We start from the raw sequence: 25,165 nt of genomic DNA on the forward strand, positions 1-25,165 counted from the left end.
CCGTGTTTAGACAAGGGGGACATTCCCCTCCCTACTTCTGCTGGTCACACCATGGCTGATCCAAGCCAGGATGCTGTTGGCCTTCTTGGCCACCTGAGGATACAGCTAGCTCATCTTCACATGCTGTCGACCAGCACCCCAAGGTCCTTTTCGGCCAGGCAGCTTTCCAGCCACTCTTCCTCCAGCCTGTAGTGTTTCATGGGGCATTAGCAACTGAAGTGGAAGACTCGGCACTTGGCCTTTTTGAATCTCATACAATTTGCCTCAGCCCATTGATCCAGCGTGTCCAGATCCCTCTGCAGAGCCTTCCAGGGTTCATGAGGATTTTTGTACATGGAACTGAAGTTTTGTTGCTAGCCTTCTTTGCTGCACAGCTGTAGCTCTCTGTCCTGCCTGCCTCGGCTCACAGAAGTTTCCCATAAACTTATTCATAACTTATTGCTTGCAGTGCTTCTTTTTCTATATTTACCTTCCCTTTTATCTGTATCGAAATGACTGTTTCTGTCAGAGTGGTTTATGTACACCGTTTGTTTGTAGAACACTGCTGTTATATTGCCAGCGATGAGGGTGAAGAGGCAATGGAACGGGTTGTCCAGAGAAATTGGATGCCTCGTCCCTGAAGGTGTTCAAGGCCGGGTTGGGTGAGGCTTTGAGCAACCTGATCCAGTGGAAGCTGTCCCTGCCCATGGCAGAGGGGTTGGAACTGAATGATCTTTAAGGTCCCTTCCAACCCAGATTGTTCTATGATTCTATGAATCTTTGACTGTATTCTTATTTCTAACCAAGCTTGCAAGGTGGTCCTGTTTTCAACAGCTTAAAACTTCAGCCTATGTAACTGGTTTGGGTTAATCCTAGAAGAGTTAAGTTTCAAAAGGTAGCTCCGCGTGTTCTGTGGCCCAACCTCCCACTCAAAGCAGGGCCGGTTTCACAGTTGTATGAGGTTGCTCAGGACCTTGTACTTACTGTTCACACCCTGGTGATAAATGTAATTATGAAAATTGTAATGAGAAAAACCTTTATCTTTGTTACTTTAAGCAACAGTTAAGGTATTGTAAATGTGTGCTAAATTGCTTTTTTCTTTTGCTGTTGTGGTCTATTCTAAATAAGTCTGCTTGCAAAAGTCATTGCTTTTTGCTTACTCTTTTTGCGTAAGTGTGGAGAAGAAATTTTCTGGTTCAACTATTTATCTGACTTTTAATCTGACTTTAAAGAAAGCAAAAAACCAAGCCTGGGTGGTTTGAGTTGTAAAGTATACTTTACCCAGTTTATGGGGTTTGTTACTTGTTTGCATACCTGTTCTGTAAAGGATGGTGAGAGAAAACACATGTGGAATGAGGACCAGCAGCTCCTCAGCCCTGCATGATCCTGCCGCACAGTTTGGCTGCACGACAGCTCCATCTGCTGCTCCTGAATACAGCTTTTTCTTTCTGTCCACACCTCTCACTGCACCATTTTATATCTATTGTTGTGCTTCTTCTCTCTGACTTAGGATATTTGAAAAATGCCTCACAAGCGTGTTTACTCTTCTGAGGAGGTAGTTGTTGGGACACCTCCAAACTGCATTTTCGTCTTCTGGATTCAGAATTTCTTTGCATTTCTTGGTGATAACCAGCAGTTGTGATGTAGAATCATAGAATCATGGAATACTTTGGATTGGAAGTGTCCTTAAAGCTCATCCAGTTCCAACCTCCTGCATGGGCAGATACACCTTCCACTGGATCAGGTTGTTCAAGGCCTCATCTAACCTGGCCTTGAACTCCTCCAGGATGGGGCATCCACGACTTCTCTGGCCATCTCTCTCTCTTTCCTTGTCTGCTTTACAAGCATAAGGTTTTTTTTTTAGTCATGCTACATGTCTTATCCATGCAAAGACAAGTTGCAGCAACAGAGTTCCCACTCTTCAGTTGAGCAATAGTTATTTGTGGTTTTTCTTTTCCCTGGAAAAGTCTGGACTTGTGTCTGTGCTGTCTGGAATCTTACATGTGTCCATGGCTTGTTGTGTTGTGAATGTGATGAACAGAGGCAGTTTAGCTGCTGTGAGGCTACCAGGATTTTAGATTTATGGAGGAATGGGGAAGACAAATGTAACTGATGGCAGTGAGCGAGTCTATGACATGGCTTAGAGTGAAGATGAGAATGACAACACTTTGATCAATGTGGTTACTAAAACCAGCAAAAGAAAGCTTGAATTCCTGTATCTTCCTCCGTCTCAGTATTGAGAGGAAGATTCAGAAAAGCATTGGGATTTGGGGGTTTGTTTTGTGGGAGTAGACTGACAGATTGCATTACAAGGAAACCACAGTAAATTATCTGTCTAAAAAGAAAGTTAGCCATCATTTGGGAAAAAATATTCATATTGGAATATTACTATACTAAGCTGCTGTGATAAAAGAACAGTAAGATGGGCTTTAGAATCTGTACAAACCCCCCATGAATAACCTCAGTCTGGTGCCAAAAGGATGTTTGTCCCTTAGATGATTCTGATTTTTTTCCATATATTTTTTCCCGGTACACTGTATGTTTTTTGTCTGTTGCACATTAAGCTGCCCGCACTGAGAAGATTTGAGTATGTATCTTTGTAGTTCAGCAAAGCTGAATGCTTTTTGTGGTGTAGCCTTGTAGTTGGCACTGTGGCTTCAGGCAGGAAGGATGCAGAAATAAGTTTTAAAGCTAAATGTTTAATTTTAGATCATGCCATAAAACGGCAGACAGGACACACAAGCTTATTTTTTCCTGTCTCTGGTTAGCAGCCTGCCCAGGAAGGTTAAATAGAAATAATATAATAATATAAATATAACAATATAAATAAATAGAAATTGAAATAGAAATATAACACTAGAAACTTGTCCCCTTTATAAACAAACTTGGAAGAGAAGATGTGTTAGTTATACTTCCTAGAAGTGTTGGAGTTTAATGAACGACACCATGATTTTTATTAGATGAGCCCTATCTAGTCCTTCTCTTTAATTGTCTTAGGACCAAAGACTTTCTTAGTTTTTGACCTTGTTCTGCCTTTCTACATCTCATCACTCATGATTATGCTTGATGTAGAAGGAGAAACTAAAATTAATAACAACTGTGCAAATGAAAAAGGAGCAAGTGAATTCTAAGTGTGAAGTAAGACCAGCGTATATTCTCAGCACTTGAATTCAGTGAAAAGAGGAGCCCTTAAATATGTGCATGATAACATCACCATGTACTTTTGAGTATGTAGTAAATGGTCCCGCTGAGCAAAACGTGAAGGAGTAACCTTCCAGTACTTAAAGGGGGCTAGAGGAAAGCTGGGGAGGGGCTCTTTATCAGGGAGTGCAGGAATAGGATGAAGGGAATAGTTTTAAGCTGAAAGAGGGGAGATTCAGATGAGATATTAGGAAGAAATATTTTACTGTGAGGGTGATGAGGCAATGGCACCGGTTGCCCAGAGAAGTCGTTGATGCCCCATTCCTGGAGGTGTTCAAGGCCAGGTTGGATGAGGCTTTGAGCAACCTGACCTGGTGGGAGGCATCCGTGCCCATGGCAGGGGGTTGGAACGGGGTAGGCTCTAAGGTCCTCCCAACCCAACCCAACCCATTCTGTTATTCTGTGGTTCTATGGTTCCAGACTTGGGTCTGGAAGCAGTGGCTGCAGTTGGCTTATTGAGGGTGCCTGTGTGCCTTATAGAATCGTGCGGAGACCTCCAGCAATTCTCAATGTTCTGCTGGCAGTAAGCCCCAGCACGACTTCAGCCCAAGAGTGAATGAACTTTGAGAGGGTTTGCTAAAATCTTTGCAGCAGATTGTGTATCCTAAGTAAGTTTCTGCACTCTCATTGATCCAGGATTTCCTGGATCCTGCAGTTGGGTCACTACATTAGCAACAAGTGCTTGGACTTGTGTGTAATTTGGTGCTTTTTCACATCAACTTGCAGATGCTCTCAAAGCAGGAGGTGTGAAAGGCTGGCTCCTGGAGCATCTGAGAGATCTGGCAGTTGGCGTAAAGGGAGATAAGTGAGCAGAGATGTTTAAGCCAGCAGATGTCAGGCTGTTACCACCAGTGAGAAACGAGGGAAGGAAAAGATGATGCTTGGCGCTGACGCTTGGTGCTGGCGGAATTCAAAATTGGGAAGCTACTCATCAACTTTGACTGATGAATAAAAGTAGTGATTTGGGAATATATGGCAATTAAGCAGCATGACTCTTCTGGAGTAGTTTTGTGTTTTGATTTTTTTTTTTTTTAATTTGCTATAGCAAAAGCTTGCATAGGTGTTCCAGCATAAGATTGTACCCATGCAGGGAGTCATCTTATAAAAGCAATGGATGAACTTCCCAGTATGGATGAGTGCTTGAGGAAGTGTCAAGGGGAATAGTGCGTACAAACCAGTGTGACTAAAAGCTGAAAAACTGGCCTTAGGAACTGCAGTTAAATTTCTAATGAGGAAATAAAGCAAACACTGTGGGATTTGGGTGAAGTAGGCTTTATAGGCTTGTGGTATTTGTAGGGCAGTGGAAAGAACTGGGGAGGGAACATGAATTAGTAAAAATTGCCAGAAGAGAAGGAGAAGTACTCCATAAAACTATCAGAAAAACCTGTCAATAGCATAACTATGCAGAATAAGTATTTTCTAGAATTAAAAGAACTCAAACTAAACAAGAATCTACTGAAATTTCAATCTTGTGCCAAAAGGGAGAGAGATGAAAAAAGTTGTTGGGTGTTGGTTTTAAGGTTAGGAAGGGATTTTCCTGGAACTCAAAACACTGCAAGACAATGATTCTTTTTATTTATTTTATTGCATCAGATACTTTGTGACCCCTCAACAGTTTTGTAATATAAAAAGGGCATGGATTTTTTTTTTTATAGCTAAAATAACATTTCTCTTCAGTGGGTTCACCTCTAATTTTGGCTGGTTTCCTTTGTAAAGCAGAAGAATTTTGATATATTAGGAATCTAGGAATATAAATTAATTAATAGAGTCATATAATGATTTGGATGGGAAGGAACCTCAAAGATCATACAGTTCTAACACCCCTGACATGGGCAGGGACACCTTCCACTGGATCAGGTTACTCAAAGCCCTATCCAACCTGGGCTTGAACACCCCCAGGGATGGGGCATCCACAACTTCTCTGGGCAACCTGTTCCACTGCCTCACCTTCCTCAGAGGAAGCAATTTCTTCTAATATCAAATCTAAATCTCCCTTCTTTCAGCTTAGAACAATTCCCCTTCATCCTATCCCTGCATTCCCTGATAAAGAGCCCTTCCTTAGCTTTATTGTAGGTCCCCTTTAAGTACAGGAACACTGCTGTGAGGTCTCTCCAGAACCTTCTCTTCTCCAGGCTGAACAAGCCCAACTCTCTCAGCATGTCCTCGTATGGGAGGTGTTCCAGACCTCAAATTAGGATGATTTTTTTTCTCAATAAAAGCTTTTTGCTTTTCTTCATTTTTTGTCTGCAAGGTGAGTGTTAGCAGTTGCAGTGGACTCCAGGATCAATTTTAGCTTTTTGGATGTTTCTTTGTTCCTTGTTCTTACAGATTGATCACTTTGGATTTGATGAAAATCTTACATTCCAGCAGCGGTATCTAATAGCAGATCAGCACTGGAAGAAAGACAATGGACCGATACTATTTTATACAGGCAACGAAGGAGACATCACATGGTTCTGCAACAATACGGTATGTAGAAAATGAATTCCCAGTAGTGGCTTACCAAAAAATAAGGAAGAACCTGGAGATGGTGTCATAGAATCACAGAATGGTTTGGGTTGGAAGGGACCTCAAACCCCCAGCTAAGGACAGGAACACCTTCCACTGGATCAGGTTGCTCAACGCCTCATTCAACCTGGCCTTGAACACCTACAGCACCTGACATTTCTAGAAGAAACTCTATCAGGTGCTTCAAGCTAAGAATGCAAAATTTTGGACCAAATTACACCTATCCCAGTAGTTTTGATTCCCTGAGTAAAACAGGTGGGTTTGAAGTTTTTTTTTTTTTTTTTTTTGTTTTTTCCCTTATAAGATAAATATGAAGTGAAATGAAGGGGGCTGGAAAGCAAAGGTAGATGGTTCTTGATCTCTGAAAAGACGTGGAAGTTTTTAGTTCCCTGGCTGATACAATGGCAGAGTGGCACATATGGGCTTTTTTCGGTTACTTTGGTACAAAACACAACAGGAGTGACACAACAGGAGATGACATGTACTGAACTTAAAGCACTCAAGGACTGTTTACACACTTTGTTCTGCCAGCAGGTGGTCTCTGCCACTTTCCATAACTGGCAGTAACAAGCTCCTGTCAACAAGTAATAACAAATTGTACTAATTTATTAGTTGAAAATACGTGTATAGCATTGCTCTAGATTGTTGCTAAACAGATTTTGTGGTTTCTGTAACACAGTCCTAACTCAAATGCATGCTTTTCTCCTATAGTGTATGTTATTTCCTCTGGGTTAAGCTCATGCCATAGGAGGTTTGATAGGCTTGCCTGTGTGCACTCACAAAACAATAGTACTTAATATTTTGCAGCATTAAAATATACATCTTTTCTTTGTAAGTGTCCCAGACTATCTGTTTTGTATGTTCTCTTACTTCCATGATACTTCAAAACCAACTTGCATTCTGTCTTTATAGCTGTATTTTGAAAGTGGGATCCTTCTAATCAAAGAATATGAGGTTTAATGCAGGAGATTGGAAATAGAGACTTTGAAAAGAATTGATGCAACTTATTTAAATGTCTGTTTTCTTCTAACCAGGGTTTTATGTGGGATGTGGCTGAAGAACTTAATGCCATGTTAGTATTTGCTGAACACAGATATTATGGAGAATCTTTGCCGTTTGGGAATGAGTCTTTCAGCGTAAGTGTTTTGTTTTGTCTTCCTTAAGTGTGTTCTATACAAATGTAATTCTGCCTATTGTAATTCTTGCAGTGCAATGACTGTTAACCTGAGTAAGATTTATATGTGCTACAAGCACATGACTATCCTACTTTTTAACCAGCAATTCTAGGATGAAAAAAATAATAACCTGAATTTTTCTAGCACTTCAGTGGACCCCTTCAAAGAATATTTCATTTGTTATCAGGCACAGATTTAGAACTGGGCGGCTGCTGTGTGGAATAGAAAGACTGCTGCTGGAAATCACTCCCATATAACCTGCTTTCTGTGTCTTAGGATTCCAAGCATCTGAATTACCTGACATCTGAACAAGCTCTGGCAGACTTTGCAGTACTAATTGAGTACTTAAAGACAACCATTGCGGGAGCCCGTTACAGTCCTGTCATAGCTATAGGAGGATCTTATGGAGGAATGCTTGCAGCCTGGTTAAGGATGAAGTACCCCCATGTGGTAGTTGGGTGAGTGTACTTGTCCTGCTCAAACACAGAGCAGGATTTTGTTAGAATCATAAAATTATGGAATGGTTTATGTTGCAAGGGAGGTTAAAGATCATCCAGTTCCAAACCCCAGCCATGGACAGGGACACCTACCACTGGATCAGATTGCTCTAAGCTCCATCCAACCTGGCCTTGAGCACCTCCCGGGATGGGGCATCCACGACTTCTCTTAGCAACCTGTTCCAGTGCCTCACTACACTCACAGTCAAAAATTTCTTCCTAATATCTCATCTAAATTTCCCTTCTTTCAGCTTAAAACCATTTCTCCTCATCCTGTCCCTGCACTCCCTGATAAAGAGCCCCTCCCCGGCTTTCCTGTAGACCCCCTTTAAATACCGTAAGGCTGCTATAAGGTCTCCCTGCAGCCTTCTCTTCTCCAGACTAAACAACCCAAATTTTCTCAGCCTGTGTTACTTCTGTGCTATAAATATTACAGTCTTGGAAGGAATACTATAATTGAAGCTGACTTGAACTTTTCACTGCTGGGAGGAGGAATTAAGTTGCCTTGAGTTTGTGAAAAGGCACTGTTTGCCTAATAAAGACAGCATAGGTCAGCAGGTTCTGGATGGTGTGTATTTTCAGAGCTGTCTGTTAGTTCTGTAAAAACAGTTATTATGAACGCTGATTTGGCACCTAATTTTTTTTAGTGTCACCAGACTTCTTGGTGGCATGAGGCAGGTCTTTAATCTCTTCAGTGTCTTAGTTCCCCTTTGGGAAACAAGATTAATAATTCCCATACCTTTGTCTGTTAGGGAGTAGATTTTTGTGAGCAAGGACTCTCTTCAGTTGAGTTTGCATAATGCCTGGTGAGAAACACCTAGCTGCTAGACAAGAATGAAAAATAATAAAGCAAGCAAGGCTGAATTTCGACTTTATGTATTTACTGATATCTTTGTACCAGAGTTCAAGACTTAAAACCTTCAATAACTTTTGGATATGGACCTATGGAATAGTTCTGCAATGTGATGTTAGTTTGCCTAGGGCTCAGTTGTTATAAATGCTTGGAATTATAAATGCTACTTAGGCAGTGGCCATGGGGAGGGTATTGACCAGTGGATGGCAGTTCACTTTGCAGGGGTTCAGGATCTATATCTTTTTCTAAACAGTCTTCTTCTGTGTCTTGGCAGAGCTCTGGCAGCCTCCGCTCCAATCTGGCAATTTGGTGATTTGGTTCCGTGTGGCACTTATTTCAGCATAGTGACTAATGATTTCAAACATAGTGGGACAGGCTGCTCAGAAAGCATCCGGAATTCCTGGAACGCTATTAACCACCTTTCCTCAACAGGTGAGATATCACCAATACTTTTGCAAAAGGTTGTAACATTCGGGATTGTGTTAATGACTTTGTAAAATCAGCAATGTTACAACTTTCACCTGTAGATGTATTGTTTTTTTGAAATTATGCACTTAGTACTGAAAACTGCCAAATGAAATTAGCACTATTTTTTTTAATGCCTGCTTTGTTGGATCACAAGCTCCCTTCACACCTGGTGTGATTCATGATCCCTGTCCAAACATCCCTAAGGTCAAACAGGAGCTGACTCCGGATCAGAACCTCAAGGCTTGTATTCATTTCTGACAAAGTAGGACAGGTATTTGTTACTGTCAAGAGTTTAAATAGCAACAGAAGCAATCAGCTGTAGAAAATCACTGCAATCCTTATGGATTTAGTGCTAGAAACTCAGTTGTACTCGATCTTAAGGATCTTTTCCAACCTATATGATTCCATGATTCTGCAGCTTCCTGAAAGGAGGTTGCAACGAGGTGAATGTCAGTCTCTTTTCCCAGTTAACAAGTGATAGGACAAGAGGAAACAACGTCAAGTTGCAACAGGGGGGGTTGAGATTGGATATTAGGAAAAATTTCTTCACTGAAAGGGTGGTGAAGCACTGGAAGAGACTGCCCATGGTAGTGATGGAGTCAACATTCCTGGAGGAATTTAAAAAGACATGTAGATGTGGCACCTAGGGACATGGTTTAGTGGTAAACTTGGCAGTGTGAGGTTTACAGTTGGACTCTATGATCTTAAAGGTTTTTTTCCAACCTAAATGATTCTGTGATTCTATATCACATGAGCTCACTGTACAGCAAAAGAATTAGATTGAAATAAAAACCTTGCGACTTGAGTTTAGTGTCCTAAAGAGAAAGTCTGTATGATGAGCCAGCTGATTAAAATCAGGGAAGCTGAACTGGGCCAGTTCTAGACTAGATGAAATAATGAAAAGAAAGGCCAGGAGAGTAGCAAGAGATCTATCTATCAGTAGTCCTTGCACTGTGAGCTAGCTGATTTGAAGTTTTCCTTTCATTGGAAGGAGAGCACCTCAATATTTTCTATCAAAAAATGCAAAATGCCTTGTAAATCTTTCTTTGTTTTTTGAAAAGAGTTATCATAACTGTGACATACTCATACACTGAAGCATACAGGTTTTATTTCCCTTCACTTAGAGATGCTGACTAAAATTTGATCTGCTATGCTTGTGTGTATGTGGAATAATGTCACTAGATTAGTTATGCTGTGAAATATTTCTTTTATCAGCAGCCACAACTATGTGTTAATAGTAGAATACTTTAAACATTAGTTTATTTTATTTTTTTTATTAAAGAGGCAGGTCTACAGTGGCTTTCCAGTGCATTTCATTTGTGTGACCCATTAAAAAATCTTCAGGACGCTGCTGTAATGAAAAATTGGCTGAGTGAAACATGGGTAAACTTGGCTATGGTGAACTATCCCTATAAAGCTAACTTCCTACAGCCTCTGCCAGCTTGGCCTATACAGGTAATGGAGAACTAATATCAAGTAGAATTGACCATTTTGCTTAATTAATTTTCTCCTGCTCTCCCAGTCTGCGCTTTTTCCTTCATTTTGGCCTCTATAGCGCTAATGTGGCTGAAAAAAGAGAACCAGGGTGATATCATGTAGTGCATCAATAGGTTTGTTGACTAACTGCCTCTTGTAGGGCTAATAGGTTGCATCAAGAACATAGATGAAGAAAAGTCACAGGGATGACTGCAAATACTCAGCTATCTTGCAGAGTTGTTCTTGAGGAGCAGAAATGTTGCACATAAAGCACATGCAATTAGAGCTCCTGGTGCCAGACTTAATGTGCAGAGCTTGTAATTAAAGTTTTGAGCATGTGTCTTTTCTGATATGGGAAAACTAGTGAGAGAGGAAATGTGGATCCCCACAAGTGTATTCCTTGGAGGGTCACTTCTCAAAGCAGAACAATTCTTCTTGCAGTTCATTCCACTTGTGCAGCTCTGTTTATCTGCAGTTATTTTATGGCTGGGGAGATAGATAAAATATTTAGACTTTTGGCTATCAAACAGTAGTTAAATGTAAAATAAAAGATTTCCCTTGTGTAGAGGTAAATGATGGAGGAGGTCAGGGACATTTGGGTAGTTGGATATTAGGAAAAATTTCTTTACTGAAAGAAAAGCCCCTCCCCATCTTTCCTCTAGCCCCCTTTAAGTGTTGGAAGGCTACTATAAGGTCTCCCCGGAGCTTTCTCTTCTCCAAGCTGAACAAGCCCAGCTGTCTTTCATTACAGAGGAGATAAATACTCTTTCTTAAGTATTATCTATTTTAAAGAACAGGAACCTCCGTCCCTGGAGGTGTTCAAGGCCAGGCTAGATGAGGCTTTGAGCTACCTGATCTAGTGAAAGGTGTCCCTGCCGATGGCAGGGGGGTGGAACTGGATGATCGTTAAGGTCCCTTCCAACTCAAACCATTCTATGATTCTATGAAATGGATTGAAAAGCTTGGTGAATGAGATATTAAAGTTGCTCTGGTTTTAATCGGGAAGTATGGAGTTTAAGAAGGTTCCTCATTGTAGCGTGCGCTATTCCAGTGGAATACTGCTTGTTATGATAACATTCAGGTTATATCATTACATAGAGAGATGCTTTCTGAAAGTGATCTGACTGTATTTCAAAAAGAAATTGATAACCCATCAGGTCTCACGTATTTTAAGAGTTACTACCCCCTTCTCTCTTTGTTGCAGGAAGTCTGCAAGTTTTTGAAGGATCCTAGTCTCTCAGACAAATTGTTGCTGCAGAATGTTTTCCAGGCAGTGAATCTATATTACAATTATTCAGGAGAAGCCTCGTGCTTAGACATATCTGAGACTGCAACAAAGAATCTGGGCCAGTTGGGTTGGTACTATCAGGTATGTGCTCTATCCTTTCTAAGTTGTAACTTGGTGATTTGCTTTGGGCTACGGCTGATAAGAATTGTCAGGTCTTTTAACTATCAATGTATTGCACCAGATGTAATTCATGTACTAATGACAAATGTAAGCGTGAAGCAAGTACGCTTGTAGTGGGGAGGGCAAGTCACAAAAGAGAGGAAGCTTTCCCAAGAGGTTTCAGTTATGTCTTCATTGTCTAGCTAATTGTTGAGTTTCAGCTCTTCATATTGACTGAAAATGATGTGCAGCAGCTGCATCTTGGTCTTCTAATCCCCTCATCTCAGCCATCCGCCCCATTTCTGTGTGCAAATATGTCAGGATATGTTGATACTGATTCCTTTCAACTAAAGCTGTTTGCCCTGTAGTTCACTGAGACCCAACCTTTCCCGTTAGATAGGTAACAAAAATAGAGATCCCTTCTGTAAGAGATCCAGGGCATTCTGCTCTCCCCATTCCAATTACAAAGAACTCGCCACACAGTTATATGCAGTCAGATTGTGACCATCTGCTCTTGGCTACTGTCTCTGATGAATTTGTTCCGGACAACCCTGGGAGATGCACAGGCTTTATATGTTGTCTTCTGAGAAAGGGGGGGGAAACACCGTACAAAGAATATCGCAGCTAGACTGACCAAAACAACACATTCACAGCCTGCTCCTGAAGGCTCGTGGGAATGGGAAAAGTGATCAGTTGCCATGATGGGAGACTATGTTTCTTCCAGGATATAATCTGGTTTTCTGTTATAGCTAGTATTGCTAAGGTGTCAGAGAATAATTAGTGTGAAAGCTGAAATTTGTGCTTGGTATCTGTGTTCTGGCCCATCTACAAGAAGGGCTGGAAGGAGGATCCAGGAAACTGTAGGCCTATCAGCCTGACCTTAGTGCCAGGGAAGCTTATGGAACAGATCATCTTGAGCGCTATCACATACTGTGTACAGGATAACAGTGTGATCAGGCCCAGTCAGCATGGGTTTTGGAAAGGCAGATCCTGCCTGACCAACATGATCTCTTTCTGTGACAAGGTGACCTGCTTAGTGAATGAGGGAATGGCTGTGGATGGTGTCTACATAGACTTTAGTAAAGTCTCTGACTCTGCTTCCTGCAGCATTCTCCTGGCAAAACTGGCTGCTCATGGCTTGGATGTGTGTACTTTTCGCCAGTAAAAACAGCCGAGCCCAGAGAGTTGTGGCCAATGGAGCTGAATCCAGCTGGTGGCTGGTCACAAGTAGTGTTCCCCAGGGCTCAGCGTTGGGGCCAGTCCTGTTTAATATCTTTATCCATGGTCTGGATGAGGGGATTGAATGCTCCCTCTGCGAGTTTGCAGATGACACCAAGTTGTGTGGGAGTGTTGATGTATTCCAGAGCAGGAAGGCTCTGCAGAGAGCTTGGGACAGGCTGGATTGATGGGCTGAGGCCAATTATATGAGATTCAATTGTATGAGACCCCCAGGTCCTGCACCTGGGCCACAATAACCCCATACAATGCTACAGACTTGGGGAGGAGTGGCTGGAAAGCTGCCCAGTGGAAAAGAACCTGAGGTTGCTGGTCAGCAGTAGCTGAACGTGAGCCAGCAGTGTCCTCAGGTAGCCAAGAAGGCCAACAGCATCCTGGCTTGGATCAGAAAAGGTGTGGCCAGCAGGAGCAGGGAAGGGGTTGTCCCTCTGGACTCGGAACTGGTGAGGCTACACCTCGAATCCTGGGTTCAGTTTTGGGCCCCTCACTGCAAAAAGGACATTGAACTGCTGGAGTGCATCCAGAGAAGGGGAATGGAGCTGGGGGAGGGTCTGGAGCACAGGGGTTATGGAGACTGGCTGAGGGCCTTGGTGTTGTTTAGTCTGAAGACGAGGATGCTGAGGGGAGACCTTATTGCTCTCTGCAGCTCTCTGCAGCTCCTGGAAAGGAGGTTGGAGCCAAATGGAGATCAGGCTCTTCTCCTGGGAAACTAGTGACAGAATGAGAGGAAATAGCCTCAAATTGTACCAGGGAAAGTTTAGACTGGATATTAGGAAAAAATCCTTCACAGAAAGGCTTGTCAAGCACTGGAAGAGGCTGCCCAGGGAAGTGGTCGAGTCCTTATACCTGGAGCAATTTAAAAGCTCTGTGGATGTATCACTTCAGGACATGGTTCAGTGGTATGCTTGGCAGCGTGAGGTTTATGGTTAGACTTGATCTCAAGGATCTTTTCCAACCTAAGCACTAACAGCTCTCAGACAGTCTCCTGGGAATACATCTTGTTGCCCTCCTCTTTCTTTCAGGCTTGCACGGAGATGGTGATGCCAATGTGCACAGATGGTGTCAATGACATGTTCGAACCTCAGAAATGGGACTTTGATGCGTTTTCAGAAGAGTGTTTCAGGCTGTGGGGAGTGAGGCCTCGCCCCTCTTGGATTCTTTCCATGTATGGAGGCAAAAACATCAGTTCCCACAGCAACATCATCTTCAGGTGAGCCTTGTTTTAGCTTCTAGAGTGGAATCTTCCACCTGTATGGGCTGTCAATGCAGAAGGCCTGGCCTAAGTAGGAAAAGGATGTGTCCACCACTCCAGCTGAATAAAGGATGGGTGTCCTTTGTGTTGTTCTTGGGAGTAAAATGGTCAGTCTGCAGTAGCCAAAGAAGCCAACTGTTCTGTCACTGCTTGTGTGATTCTAAAAGAAGAATCTGGGTTGGGATTCTGCCAAAGTAATTTTCTTCCTATGTGGATTCCTTCTTATCTTTTGGCCGAAGTCCAGGTTTCCCATGCTGGTAAATCCATCTAGCTTTTATGAATCCCAAGCACTGTCTCTTCCACAGTCTACACAAGGAAAGTCTACACAAGCTCTAGCTATAACACAGGATCTTGGTCACTAAAACTGTTGCTCAAGGTGATAGCCTTGTGTCAGAGCTGGCGTGATGTTCCTCTTTTCCTTTGATACAGAAAAGCAAGGGAAGTAACTTGGTGAACTTTCCTCTTACTGCAAATCACCCTTTTTTTTAGTGTTAATTAGGCAAGTTTCAACAAACTTGTGTAAGATCTAGATACAAAGAGATGTTTCCATTCGAGCAAGGCATACTGGTTGTACAACAGTTTGTCTGAAACACCTTTGTCTGTGGTCAAAAGGTGAAAGAAATGTTTTAGTCTAGTGCAAAAACTAGTGTGTGCTGCTTGCTCTCTGCTCAGCCTTCACTTTCCTCATTTCTAGGGCATTAAAAAAGCATATAGCCATGGCGCTTCAGGACATGGTTTAGTAGGCAAGGGGGTGTTGGGCTGACTGTTAGGTTTGGTGATCTTAGAGATCTTTTCCAAACTTAAGCATCTGTGATTCTGTTTTTAAGGTTACACTCCTCTTTCTTTACCAGGAGGTTCACGTGTCTGAAAAAAAAGAAAAATAGAAAGTTTTAAACAGCTAAGGACTAGCTGTTCATTAGGTATTTAAGGAGTAAGGGAGTCATTTAATAAACCCTATGAAGCCTGCACTTCAGGAGTTAGAATTATAGAATCATAGAATCCTAGAATTGTGCAATCATAAAGGTTGAAAAAGACCTCTAAGATCATCCAGTCCAACCGTCAGCCCAACACCACTGTGCCTGCTAAACTCTGTGCCAAAGTGCCACAGCTACACTTCTTTTAAACACCTCCAGACATGGAGACTCCACCACTTCCCTGGGCAGCCTGTTCCAGTGCTTCCCCACTCTTTCAGTAAAGAATGAAAGTTCTGACTTGCTGTACTACTTGCACACTGTGAAATCCTGGGTATATATTCCTCATTGCTCTGGTTATAATTGTGCAAGGCCTTTTCAAAATAACTGCCACTTTGTTAAACAAAACTCAGAATTAGTCTGTTGGACTTGGTAAAGAGGTGTATATTTTAGAAGTAAAAGTCCTCGCTTGAAGTGGGGATTATTTGACAGGCTGAGAGAGTTGGGCTTGTTCAGCCTGGAGAGGAGAAGGCTTCAGGCAGACCTTATAGCAGCCTTCCAGGACTTAAAGGGGGCCTGTAGGAAAGATGGGGACAGACATTTTAGCAAGGCCTGTTGTGATAGGACAAAAAATAATGGTTTTAAACTAAGGGAGGGTACATTTAGACTGGATATAAGGGAGAACTTTTTTACAATGAAGGTGGTAAAACACTGGTGCAGGTTGTCCAGGGAGGTGATGGACACTCCATCCCTGTAAACATTCAAGATCCGGTTGGATGGGGCTCTGAGCAACTTGATCAAGTTAAAGGTGTGCCTGCCCGTGGCACTAGATGACTAGATGACTTGTAAAGGTTCTTTCCAACCCAAAGCATTCTGTGATTCTATTCTCTGCATTTCAGCTGTTAGCATTGGTCTGCTAATGCTAACATTGGCTCCAAAGGTCTCTTGCTTTGTTCTTGTTTGACTCTTGCTGTTCCTGTCCCAGCAGGATATCTGCTCTAGAGTGAGAAATTCTAACTTATTTTGGGGGAAAAGTTTTTAATAAAACCAAAAAAGGTGTTGGTTTAACTTAATTTCTGCAGTGTTGCTTTTTTTCAAAGGCTCCACAGCTCTGTATAGTAGAAATCTGCTCAGTAAGCCATAGAAAAGCAAACAAATCTAAATAAATGTTTAAGAATTTATGCCAGCTGAAGGAGCTTGAAATGAGAAAAAGCTTGAAAGCAATCAAATGAATGAAGAAGTAGTGCAGTGCACACAAAGCTTTAGATCTCAAGCTGGGTAGTTTCTCTTCAAACACTTTGTCATTACTGTACATTTTATATAAGAGCCTGTTATCCTTGAACGCTGCAGAGTGCTTTACAAAAAAATATCCCTATGTTTACTAGGGGATGTGGGTCCTTGTAGGGTAAAAAGCACCGTGTTTCAAGTGTCAGACAACTTACACAGTTTAGTGCAAGAGGGGAAGAATACTCCAAAGTAAAGGAAAGCATGGGTGGATTTGTCCAGCTGCAATGTGATTTGGCCAGGATGTTTAAACCGGTGTTGCTGCTTCTACTTCTGCAAGCAGTAAATCACTCTGCAGATTCAAAATGTGTCATACATGTTGTGTGGTATCGACACAGGAGTCTCCATTGCCACTTTGGTACCTTCTTTTTGGTATTGAAAGAGTGGTGAAGCGTTGGAACAGCCTGCCCAGGGAAGTGGTGGAGTCCCCATGCCTGAAGGGGTTACAAAAATGTGTAGATGTGGCACTTGAGAAGATGGTTTAGTAGGCACAGTGGTGTTGAGCTAACTGGATGATCTTAGAGGTCTTTTCCAACCTTAATGATTCTATAGAATCATAGAATGGTTTGGATTGAAGGGGACCTTAAAGCCCATCGAGTTCCAACCCCCCTGCCATGGGCAGGAACACCTTCCACTGGATCAGGCTGCTCAAAGCCTCATCCAGCCTGGCCTTGAACCACCTCCAGGGATGGGGCATCTATGCTTCTCTGAGCAGCCTGTGCCAGGGCCTCACCACACTGACAGTAATGAATTTCCTCCTAATATCATCTCAATCTCAATCTCCCCTCTTCAGCTTCAAACCATTCCCCCTCATCCTGCACTCCCTGATAAAGAGCCCCTCCTCAGCTTTCCTGTAGTACTGGAAGGCTGCCTTGAGGTCTCCCCAGAGCCTTCTCTTCTCCAGGCTGAACAACCCTGACTCCCTCAGCCTTTCCTTGTATGTGAGGTGCTCCAGCTCTTGGATTATCTTCATGACCTCCTCTGGACTTGCTCTAACAGATCCATGTCGTGATTCTATGATTCTTGGAAATCTGTAATTTGTGTGTGAGTGCTTACTCAGCCTGTAGGCTAATGCTACCTCCTTGTCCTGGTCAATGAATCTTTATTAAAATGCTAGTTTGAGGAAACTGAGGTTTTTTTCGGAACCCTGTTTACCTTCTCCCTTCCAGTAATTACTGTTCCTGATACTCTTATTGGTACATACTGTGTACTTTGGAAGTGCCGCACAGCCTTGGAAATGGCATTTTAATGCTGTACATACATGTGGTGGCAGAGAGCATGTAACAGTTGGTAGTGTCTTGTCATCAACATACTACATCAGTCTAGGTGTTACCAGACAGTACGAAATTTAGTGTGCACAGTCTAAAATCTGATATTTTTCAGTCTATGTGGATCATACCTGCTCAGTCAGGGCACCCACCTATCCAATTCTGCACTGGCAAGGGAGAGGCAGGAAGTGAAGGGTCTGTTTTGAGAGTTACTGGAACTATGAGCGGAAGAGGGCATTGTTAGCATGAAAGAAGGGAGTGGAGGAAGGTGGAACAGTGCCTGACCGAAGAGAAAAGTTGAGAGAAGAAAGTTAATAAAACTTGACAGTTTTGTAGAGTGGGCATGTTAAAAAAGGATGCACAGACAATGCTGCTAAGATTGTGTAAATCCTCTCCTTGTTCTGGGCAGGGCTAAGGCAGCTCTGAAGAGATGACAGGAAAGGGAACTGTTGTGGAATAGGCAGGGCCCTATTTATGCTGTCAAGGAAATATGATGAACAGGACTAGTGTGCCAATATTTTGCGGTAGGTGTTTTTCTGAAGCTGTACCTGCCTGGCCTCTGTCAGAAAGGCAGAGCTGATGTTTTATTCTTTCTTTTCTTTTACTACTTCTGTTCACATTGGGAAACTCCTTTCCGGTAAGTTGGGCAACTGAGTATGTTTACTAAACATGCATGTTTAGTTTTGACACATAAATAATCCATTCCAGTTGGTACTGAATTATCATATTCTGTAAAACTGTTAAGACTTATGGTTATTTTGTGGTGAGCCCTCCATCTTCCCTCCTGTCAACCAGTATCACTTCCTGAACTGCGTCAGTGCCTCCAGTGCCATCATTTGGCAGGAGCTGCAGAGGCTACAGCCAGAAGCTCTCAGAAAAGCCAGACAGTGTTGTTTTCTTGTGTTGCACTCAGTTTCCACATGACTAGGACCAGAAGATCCAAGTTCATGTACATCTTGGGTCTCTCGGCAACTGATCCCCCTGTTGCCAAGGTGCTCTACTGATTCAGGCAACCTTTTGAATCGAATGCTTTTTGCTTATTGGTCAGCTCTGTGTGCTTTTTGTTTTGCAGTTACAAGATGTTTCTCTTCTCCTAAGTCATATTTAGAATCACTGAAAATAAAGATCTAGGGATTCAAGATACTTGTTTTTTTTTTTCAATGAAGAAACAACTTAAGTTTTAGTTCAGATCTCGTCAGGTTTTTATTCCATTTCTATAAATATAATTTTTTACTCATTATTTCTCTCTGTTATTTTCTGGTGCTGCTATTATGGTATTTTCTAACTGCATATCTCTTAATGTCCAAGGATGTTTTAATTTCTTAGATTTTCTTAGAAAGTGATGCTTTCAACCTCTAATATTTTCTTTTGTGGGTAGGTCCAGTGTTTTAAGTAAGGAACAGATCCAGATGTGTGCAAATTTCATAAGTATACAGATGTTACTTTATTTGTGCAGAAAGATGGACCACATGGGAGAAGATTGTGATACAGAAAAACAAGATGTAGTAGGGATTACTCAGTCAAGTCCAAAACTAGAAATGAAGGATGCAAAACTTTCATCCCTGTTCAGCCATTGACTTGCTGAGTGGGCCAGACATTATTTGGAGCCAGATCTACAGTGCAGGGGATCCTTTCTTTGACTTAGCTGAGGGAGGAGGGGGACTAAGCTGCATTAAATTGTCCTGTCGCAGAAGAAGAGTAACTTTAGACGGTTTCTTGAGGGATGAAAGCTTTCTTTTCAGTGCTGGAGTCCTCAGCACAGGAAGGACATGGATCTGTTTGAGCGAGTCCAGAGGAGGCCACAAAGGTGATTTGAGGGCAGTAGCACCTCCCATATGAGGACAGGCTGAGAGAGTTGGAGTTGTTCAGCCTTGAGAAGTCTTCAGGGAGACCTTATAGCAGCCTTACAGTACTTAAAGGCAGCCCATAGAAAAGCTGGGGGGGGGGCGCTCTTTATCAGGGAGTGTAGGTCATGGCACAGGGCTTGAAACTGGATGATCTTTGATGTCGGTTCCAACCCAAACTATTCCGTGATTCTGTGATTCTATTTTAAGATGATTATTACTACAAATAAGGGGACTAATGGAAGTCCAAGCATTTATTTGCAAAATCAGGTTGACATCCAGCTGAGACAGCAAGCGGTAGAACTTCCTGAAAATTCAGCTCTAAAGTGTCTAGTTGGTTAGTTATTAGTTTATGGCAGACTGTGAAGAAGGAAAGGAAAGTGCTTTTATTTGGGAATTTGGACATGTCTCGGTGCAGGGGAATGTGAACCTTTTATGACAGTGAGAGGTGGCAGCAGATCTATCTCCAGAGGCTGTGCCACTATTATAGATTATTATCTGTATAATATCTGTTCTTGGAGAACAAGTCTTATGAAGAGTGGCTGAGGGAACTGGGGTTGTTTAATCTGGAGAAAAGGAGGCTGAGGGGTGACCTCATCACTCTCTGCAGTTCCTGGAAAGGAAGTTGGAGCCAGGCAGGCATCTGGCTCTTCTCCCAAGTAACAAGTGATAGGACAAGAGGAAGCAGCCTCAAGTTGCATGAGGCGAGGTTTAAATTGGATATTAGAAAAAATTTTTTTACCAAACAGTGGTGAAGTACTGGATGAGGCGGCTCAGGGATGTGGTCATCCCTGGACATGTTCAAAAAGCGTGCAGCCATGGCTTCCGGGCATGGTTTAGTAGGTGTGGTGGTATTGGGCTGACGGATAGACCGGGTGATCTTAGAGGTCTTTAACGACCTTTATATTCTATGATTCTGTGAATTAGCAGATCATTAATGACAGAAGTGTAGCCTTGCTTCAGCTGCTAATAGCTCCATAACTCTGTCAAGAAGGCTCCTCTCAGCAGAGGTTTGGTTTCAAGGCATTGATCCAGAGCTGAGGTCTGCTCCTGTCTGTACAGATGCAAAACCAGTTTAAAGATAGCATGGGTGTGCTGATGTGAGTGGCAGCCCCACAGCTGCCCACTGTGCAGATGTGCCCTAAGGAGGTGTCTTTTTTTACAGCAATGGTGGCCTTGACCCGTGGTCTGCAGGTGGGGTGACCCAGAACATCAGCAATTCCCTCGTGGCAATCCTGATCCCAGATGGAGCCCATCACCTGGACCTACGCAGCCGCAACCCTGAGGACCCCAGATCGGTGCAGCAAGCTCGAGCCTTGGAAATCTGCTACATGAAGCAGTGGATTGAAAAGGCCCGGCACAGCCACTGAAGTGGTACTACAACAACGGTGGCCATTCCACCTCTTTTGTCTTTGCTGGGAGCAGGGCCAGGCCATATCTCAGAGTCCTCTGAACACTTCAGTCCTGCTTCCTCACCTCTGTTGCAGTGGTAACCATTGCTTGTGCCCAAGCCAAGCAGGTGGCACATGGATGGAGAGCATTCTCAGATAATAGGTTTTAGTCAAAGTGCATGGGTTGAGCCACCTGTTCTCTCTTGCTTCCCTCTTCTGCTCTTCTCAAATGCTGTACTCTATGGTAGAGTTCCTGTTCTAGGCTTGATGCTGGCTGTGCTGAGCAATTGTCCTGGCATCTACAGTGGATTAAATGGCAGTGCTGTTGATGATGAAGCTGCTGCCTTCTGTGGGATTGAATTTCAGACATCCTCACCTGGCATAAACTATCATAGCAGTGGAATGGCGGTAATGGGGGAACAGAAAGCGCATCTTACTGTGATGTTTGGTGGAGAGGTAGGGAAGGCATGGGGAAACTGGCTGTGCCATTTATGAAGAAACTAAACAGCCCTGCAATCAATGCTGAAAAGTAGTAAATATCTTTTTTCCGCCTTTGTTTTCTGGCAGCTTATTAATCAAAGCTTCCTCAGGTAGCTTTTCCATTCTGTGCTGTACTGAATAGTCAGGGCTGGACCCAGACTCACTCTGCTGATAGCTGGCTGAGAGTGCACAATCTGTATCAGGGTTTTGTTTCTTCCTTTGCTGTTTTTCCTAGTCCTGAAATATCTACCACTGTGACGATGCTTGCCAGAGAAAACTCTGGGTATATTTGTGTGTGTGTATGTATGTATCCCCCACAAACACTTTAGCTTCTTCAAATCAGGAAGCTATTCTCTTGAAGAGCAAGTGTGACACTTGTGCTGGCTAGATTTTATGAAGTGACAAATAATTAGGGCTGTGCCTTGTGTGGGCTCCCCCCCTCTCCCCCCATTCTGTGTATTGTTCAAATTCTGCATGATCTGTTTGCTGATGGCTCCTCAATAAAAGCCTTTTAAAAAAAAAATTGTTTGCAGGACAAACTATTCAAAACACAGAATGCAGCCATCCTCTTGGATCAGCCTAAAGCCTGATGCTGAGCTCAACAAGCCAGGTGCACTGAGCTTTCTGTAAGGCTTCCAAAGCAGACAAACTGCCCTGATTCATGAGACAGCATATTTGACATTAATAAATGGCTGGGGCAGTCCCCTCGTTTTGCAGCTTTGGCTCTGTTCACACTGAAGCTCTTCTTCAGAAAGGGTTCTTTGCAGTTTAAAGGACAACTCCATTTCAGAAAGACTCAGGCAAGGCTTTTTGTCCCCAAACTCTTAAAATTTCAGTTCTGTTGAAAAGTTTTCTCAGGTTTGATGTTGGGCCTGATATTTTCCTAAGAACCAGATGGCCTTTTCTGCTTCCAGCTTCCTCCTGTCCTTTGGGAACAAAGTGAACCCAACATTGAAATTTTATCTTTTAGTACACTTCTGTGTGTCTTCTTTCCAATAGAGTTCCTGGCATTCCGTCGTCTTGTGTTAAACATGGCATTCATGTTCAGACTCCGCAATGTAAACCTTTCATGCTCTTGAGCAAGGTAATTACTTAAGGGACTATACAGAACAAGACCAAAGCTGAAGAACCACATGGAAGAGGGAGAGCTACATACATCTCACCTGCAACCTGTTGACTGAAAGCTATTGGTAATCCCTGTTCTAATAATTCCAATTTTTGGCACTCCGCTGTAAATATATTCCACTCTTGTACTCGTGTACTTTGTGATAACATGGTGACCTTGAATTTTTGTGAAACAAATAAAAAACTATGGTTTTCCTAATCAAGTAGGTTACAGCCAAATTTTTAGAAATTCCATTGTATTTTCCTATGCTTTAATTGATGAATGGTAGTGTCCTGCTTTACTGCAGTTCAAGGAGGGGTGGGGAGAGGCTCATTTCAGGGAGTGTAGGGATAGGATGAGGGAGGACACTTTTAAGCTGAAAGAGGGGAAATTTAGATGAGATATGAGGAAGAAATTTTTGACTGAGGGTCGTGTGGCACTGGCACAGGTTGCCTGGAGAAGTTGTGGATGCCCCATCCCGGGAGGTGTTCAAGGCCAGCTTGGATGGGGCTTTCAGCAACAGGATGCAGTGGAATGTTCCACTGTCCATGGCAGAGGCATTGGAACTGGACGATCTTTAAGGTCCCTTCCAACCCAAACCATTCTATGACTCTATGAAAACAGAAATCTTTCCTTTGAAACTGCATCTGTGATTTCTACTCTGTAGGAATGATTTATAGATGATCAGTTGGAAGGTTGGTTCTGTCTCTGTTATTTGCCATGACAGCGTCGGTGTTGATGTTTAGCTGGGTGTTACTACTGGAGACTCCAGGTTTTTTTATAATCTAACCTCTGTACACATTTTTAAGCCAAAGCCTTGGTCTCACAAAAATAACTTTATAAATCCACTTTTAAGTCTCCCCATATTAAGGAACTAAAATGTTCTGGTTTGGCAGCGCAGATTAGCAGATACTGTGTGTTATATGAGCAGCGAAGCAACAGCAAAAGGTCTGAATTGAGGATGATAATCTGGGATGAGTCCTTAAGGGCTTTTCAAATTTCCCTTCCTGTTGTTAAAAAAACCCAAATAAACCTGGTTTATAATTTTCAAGATGCTGAGCCTCTGACTGCAGCTTCCACTGACATCAGTAGCCTTGTGTTCCTATATTATATTGATGTCTTGATTTCACACCACTGCCTCCAGGTTCTGAGATGTGACTGTTGAAGTCCCAAGTAAGCCTTTCATTTTTTGCCCCCAACCTAAAACTAATTGTCACCCAAAAACCTGAAATGATTTTATCCACATAATTTAGGGCAGTTTCCTTCTCTATGTCCTTTCAATCACACAAGCCTAATGAAGAAATTGCTTTAGAGCATTAGTTGTATTGCTAATTGTGTTGCTACTATGAACCTCGACAAGGTGGGGACCTGCTCTGCCCCCTTGGCAGCCCCACGCTGAGGGTACCCCCGGTCCCAAGGCGCGATTTGGAGACAGCAAATGCCCTCGTCAGCGAGGAGTGAGAATGGGCTCCTTTATCAGGTTGCACCCTGCATTTCTTCCTTCCAAGACAGCAGTCAACTATGCCAGCCACTGCTTATCTTGCAGTTTTGAGTGCCAAATGTGAACATCTGGGTGCCAGCTGACTGTTGCGGTGCTTTGGATGGGCATCCCTGTAGTGTGAAATGTATTTTCCGTAGACCTCAGTGCTATATCCAGGCTTTTCCTCGGTGGGGAACTAGGGCTCCCTGGGGTGGGGCCGGCTCCTGCCCAGCTCTTGGGCCTTTCCCCTCCACTGGTGATTTGCAAAATCTTTTCCTTCAATCCCCCAGTTTAGAAAGCAGGGCCAGTGAAACACTGGGACTGGGAATAGCAAATCCCTTCCGTTTGTCTTGTTGTTTTCTAATGTATGCGACCTCTCTGGGTGGTTTAAGCGGTTTAGGTACTTTCTATAAAAGGGATCTTTTAATGACAAAACTAATGTGATTATCTTACTGAGTGTGAGAGGCGTATTCAAGGTTTAAAGAAAATCTGTTAGAATAGCTGAATGTATCTGCTTAATCCTTTCTCTAATGTGGGTGGACAATGCTCTGGGAAGCAATTGGTCTTTCTTTCTTAAAGTAAATGCCTGGTCTCCAGAGGTAGGAACTTGTTTGCAGCTTTTTATACCCTTACGCTTCACCTTCCAGGGAATACAAAGGCACAGGAGAGAGGCAGAGAGCTTTGAGAGGCCAAGTTTTTCCTCAAATAGTTGAGGGTGTAACCAATATGGGGCCAATTCCGGCAGGCAGCCGAGCACCCTCTGCTCCCTTTCACTGCGACCTGAATAGAGGGTCCTCCTTTTGCCCTCCTGCAAAACCAAGGCCCCCACAACATGAAATACAGAAGCGCTTTCTCTTTTCTGAGCATGTAGGGAAGCTGCTTGCAGTTGCTTGCATGACAGGACCCTGCCTGGTTTTGTTTGTTGGGTGAGCAGCCCTTCCCATGTGGATCCATGGCATGGGGGAACTCTCCAAGTGTCCTTTTTTCCATATCAGCCCTTTGGAAAGACTTTGACTTGCTACCAAGTTATCGCCTGAGCAGGGGTGAACACAGCCGTGCTCAAACAGAGGGAAAGGCATCAAGGGGTGATGCTGCAGGATGCAGCTGTAACTGGACCTCAGCTGGTACCAGTCTGGTGTTGCTCAGCTCCTCCACTTTTCATAGGTCTGTGCTTGTTAATCTTTGATTTCCCCATGTCCATCTGGATACACAGGTCTTAGAAACATTGGCAAATCCTATTCTCCGCTACAGTTAGCAAGATAAGTAGAATCCCCTGCCTTGCTGAAGTGTTCATCAAAGCAAGTGGTGACTCTGGGACTCTTTAGCACATGGATTTGGCTTTATAGCAGAGGCGAACAGGTTGCATTTTG

The 25,165-nt window shown here is 43.0% G+C and overlaps 1 protein-coding gene across 1 annotated transcript in view; it reads left to right on the forward strand.

Annotated features, from left to right (window-relative positions):
* Window positions 1-23,249, forward strand: part of PRCP (prolylcarboxypeptidase) — a 37,433-nt gene extending 14,184 nt beyond the window's left edge. Inside the window, exons 2-9 of the mRNA XM_054077865.1 lie at window positions 5,509-5,649; window positions 6,723-6,824; window positions 7,140-7,321; window positions 8,488-8,645; window positions 9,964-10,136; window positions 11,362-11,526; window positions 13,803-13,990; window positions 20,505-23,249. Coding sequence (XP_053933840.1) covers window positions 5,509-5,649; window positions 6,723-6,824; window positions 7,140-7,321; window positions 8,488-8,645; window positions 9,964-10,136; window positions 11,362-11,526; window positions 13,803-13,990; window positions 20,505-20,709 — 1,314 coding nt within the window. The 3' untranslated portion in view covers window positions 20,710-23,249. The remainder of the gene's footprint in view (window positions 1-5,508; window positions 5,650-6,722; window positions 6,825-7,139; window positions 7,322-8,487; window positions 8,646-9,963; window positions 10,137-11,361; window positions 11,527-13,802; window positions 13,991-20,504) is intronic.
* The last annotated feature ends 1,916 nt before the right edge of the window (window positions 23,250-25,165 follow it).

This window comes from Cuculus canorus, chromosome 1, assembly GCF_017976375.1.
Source record: "Cuculus canorus isolate bCucCan1 chromosome 1, bCucCan1.pri, whole genome shotgun sequence".
Classification (NCBI taxonomy): Eukaryota; Metazoa; Chordata; class Aves; order Cuculiformes; family Cuculidae; genus Cuculus; species Cuculus canorus.